At 34.1% G+C, this 3,320-nt stretch overlaps 1 protein-coding gene across 1 annotated transcript; it reads left to right on the top strand.

Moving 5' to 3' along the window:
- Positions 1-1,692: 1,692 nt before the first annotated feature.
- LOC109862887 (THAP domain-containing protein 1-like) lies at positions 1,693-3,310 on the top strand. Its single transcript, XM_020443050.1, is given in 4 exon segments — positions 1,693-1,960; positions 2,135-2,588; positions 2,591-2,742; positions 3,058-3,310. Coding segments are annotated over 4 exon segments (918 nt in total). The 5' UTR covers positions 1,693-1,895; the 3' UTR covers positions 3,305-3,310.
- The last annotated feature ends 10 nt before the right edge of the window (positions 3,311-3,320 follow it).

Below are 3,320 nucleotides of genomic sequence, written 5' to 3' on the forward strand. Positions count from 1 at the left end.
CTCCTGGCCGAGGAGTTTTTTTCGCAATATTTTAAAATTAGTTAGGGGGGTATCCGGGGTTTTTCATATGTGAGATGCAAATCCAGCATCCCGTATGATTTTAAGAATTGAGATTTCAATTCAAAAAAATACTTGTAAAAATTTACAAGTAGAATTTGTTACATGTATATATATATATATGTACACGCTTAGTTTCCGCACAAACATTCTGCGAATGGCTCGTATCGGCCTTAAATATATTCTATTAGATCAAACCTGCAGAAGCAAGATGTTGTTCGGGAATCCATTTCCCCACCCGAACGTTTGGCACTGACATTGATTTGTTTGAATTTGTTTCTGTATATTTATGTATGTTTATATTTATTTATGTATTAACATAATAGTTTGTATTAAAAAATAAATGTGAAAAAATTACATGGGAGAAGCTATTTTAATAGGGCTCTTATACATTATATCATCACATAAATTAGTATTTTGTATTTGATTTTTGAAATATTGTAGATATTTGGCATCTGGCGATTGTATGACGTCGATGTCGTATCAGTACCTTGTGGATGTAACAACGGTTAGTAATATTATTCATGAAACATGTGCAGTAATTTGGAACATTTTATGTCCTTCAGTTCTACCTGGTCGACTTGAAGAAAAGGACTGGGTAGATATAGCCAAAGGGTTTGAGAAATGGGATTTCCCACACTGCATTGGAGCTATTGATGGCAAGCATGTTGTCATCCAAGTATGTACATTGCGTGCGATCAAAGTTTCAAAGCATCATTCTATCCCAAAATATATATAATGCTCTCTATTTATCTCTTTACAAAATAAATAAATTTTGAAATAAAAGTTTGAAATGTTCTGTTTTAGTGTCCCAATAACGCCGAATCAACATATTTTAATTACAAGCATTCCCACAGTATAGTCTTAATGGCTATCTGCGATGCAAATTATATTATCCGTTTTGTAGACATTGGAGCCTACGGACGACGCAGTGATGGTGGTACTTTTAGTGACAGTGCCATAGGAAAATCTTTTGACACAGTTTTATGAATGTTCCGCAGCTAGCTGCTATTTCAGGTAGTCCTGTTTTACCATTTTGTCTTGTGGGAGATGGGGCCTTTCCTTTGAAGCCATATTTGCTTCGTCCATATAAAGATAGAGAACTAATACCAGAACAAGATGTGTTTAATTATCGTCTAAGTCGGGCAAGACGATTAATCGAAAACACTTTCGGTATACTTGCTAGTCAGTGGCGAATATATAGAAAACTAATTATTGCCAGTCCTAAAAGTGCTATAAAAATGGTCGAAGCAACCGTGTGTTTACATAATTGGCTTTCAAAAAATGATATTGATGCAGACGAATATGTACCTCTTAATATGATCGATTCTGATGATCCACAAAATCCAAGTGGCTTTATAGCAGGGTCTTGGCGATACATCATGGAAAATGACTGCGCGTTCAAAGATATAACAAACTGTGGCTCTAAAATGTTTGCTCGAAAATGAGCAATCATTTGTGACAAATTGTGCCATTATTTTAATAATGAGGGAGCGGTGCCATGGCAATACAATCGTCCAAGTTAAAAATAGTAATAGTATGTATATTTAATTATACTATTTAATTATATTAATAGTATAATTAATAGATATTTAATTTTAATATATCCATTCTAAACACAGATGTCTATACTACACCTAGATCGCTGACTTCGGCCGAGTAGCTGTGTCCCGCGCGATTTCCGGTTTCAGCCATTTTCCTACCAAGAAAATAGCGCCGACGCGTAAGTTAGGTTAATTAATGTGTGTTACTTAAGCCACATCTGTGCTTGAGCCGGTTGATTTGTGTCTCGTCCTGTGGTCTCGTCACTGNCTTGCATTTAAAGCAGTCGTTATAATATGCCNAACAATTGCTGTATTTCAAGTTGTAAAAATACCAATCTAAATGGTTTTCATTTATTCAGGTAAGTCGAATGTATGTTTGTCCAAAATATGCGAGTTTTAATTTTTTTTTTTATGTAGTTTTTTAAACGTGCCCGTCAACCATCCAAGCGATTTTTGTGAGCACAGAAAGTACTTCTTCAATAAGAGTTTCATAACATTTTAACATTGTTTCTAAAAAACATTACATGGTTTAGATTTCCTTTGAGTCAACCAGAAACATTAAAAATGTGGATCGACGCAATTGGAAGGAAAGATTTTCAACCAACCAAGACTCATCGTGTTTGCAGTGCGCATTTTAAANCTNAGGATTATATGGATAGACCGGAGACAAGCAGTGTACGCTTGAAAAATTTTGCCGTACCATCTATATTTTCAAAGATCCCTGCTCCAGCACCCACTTCAGCAATTGTTGAATGTACATCAAATTCAACTGCAACCAAATGTAACAAAAGTGAAACAAATTCATCGTCTATAAAAGCATGGAGGAGTATATTGAAGCCAAATGTTGATGAATTTAGATTATCACCCCATACCGATTCTACGAGTTCAACTACATGTACAGAGATATATCCTCAATCATATTGCACGAGAGTTCAACAGCAAGTAACACTAACGCACTTCATGACACAAGTACAATTACAAAAAAACGGAATATAATGGATCACTCAATAGTTTATATCAAGAAGCAGAAAATGTCTCCAAGAAAACAACGAATGCAGAGAACAATTAAGACATTGTTGCAGAAAGTATCACGAAAAGACAAAAAGATCCGTTNATTAGAAAGTCTACTGAAAACATTACGGTACAAAATATGAATACTATGTTTTACACAATATATGCCCACACAGAATAAAATTTTTATTAAACGTCTATTAGACGTCAATAGCTCCATACAATATCGAATAGATGTCTAATAAAGTTTCTGTTCTGAGTGGATATATAAAATCGACTGTAATATCTTGTCACTAGGGTATACAGTTGTGTAGAACATAGTAAAGAAAATATTGGTGAACGAAAAAAGAAGTATAAATATACTTATATAAATTGTCAAAATCATTGTCAGAATAGAATAAATTGCCAACGTAGCAGTTGTATATATGTATATATAAATTAACAGAGAGAAGAATCTAATTGAAAGTGATCCAAGCAAGATTATCAATAACACTTTTGGTGGAAGCATTGGCGAACTGTTCCAGAACGAATGGAAAAATACAAAACGAAGTCGGAAAGGTTGCCGATACAGCGACGAAATTAAGAAGTTNGCAGTGACTCTGCATTATTACTCACCGAAGGCTTATAGCTATTGCAGGTATATACTTTTTTTTCAAGCAGTCCACGGATATTATAAGTTAAATCTATTATAAACATGATTATAATAAT

The sequence above is a fragment of the Pseudomyrmex gracilis genome, unplaced genomic scaffold (assembly GCF_002006095.1).
Source record: "Pseudomyrmex gracilis isolate BER0280 unplaced genomic scaffold, ASM200609v1 scaffold_2560, whole genome shotgun sequence".
NCBI classification, from domain to species: Eukaryota; Metazoa; Arthropoda; class Insecta; order Hymenoptera; family Formicidae; genus Pseudomyrmex; species Pseudomyrmex gracilis.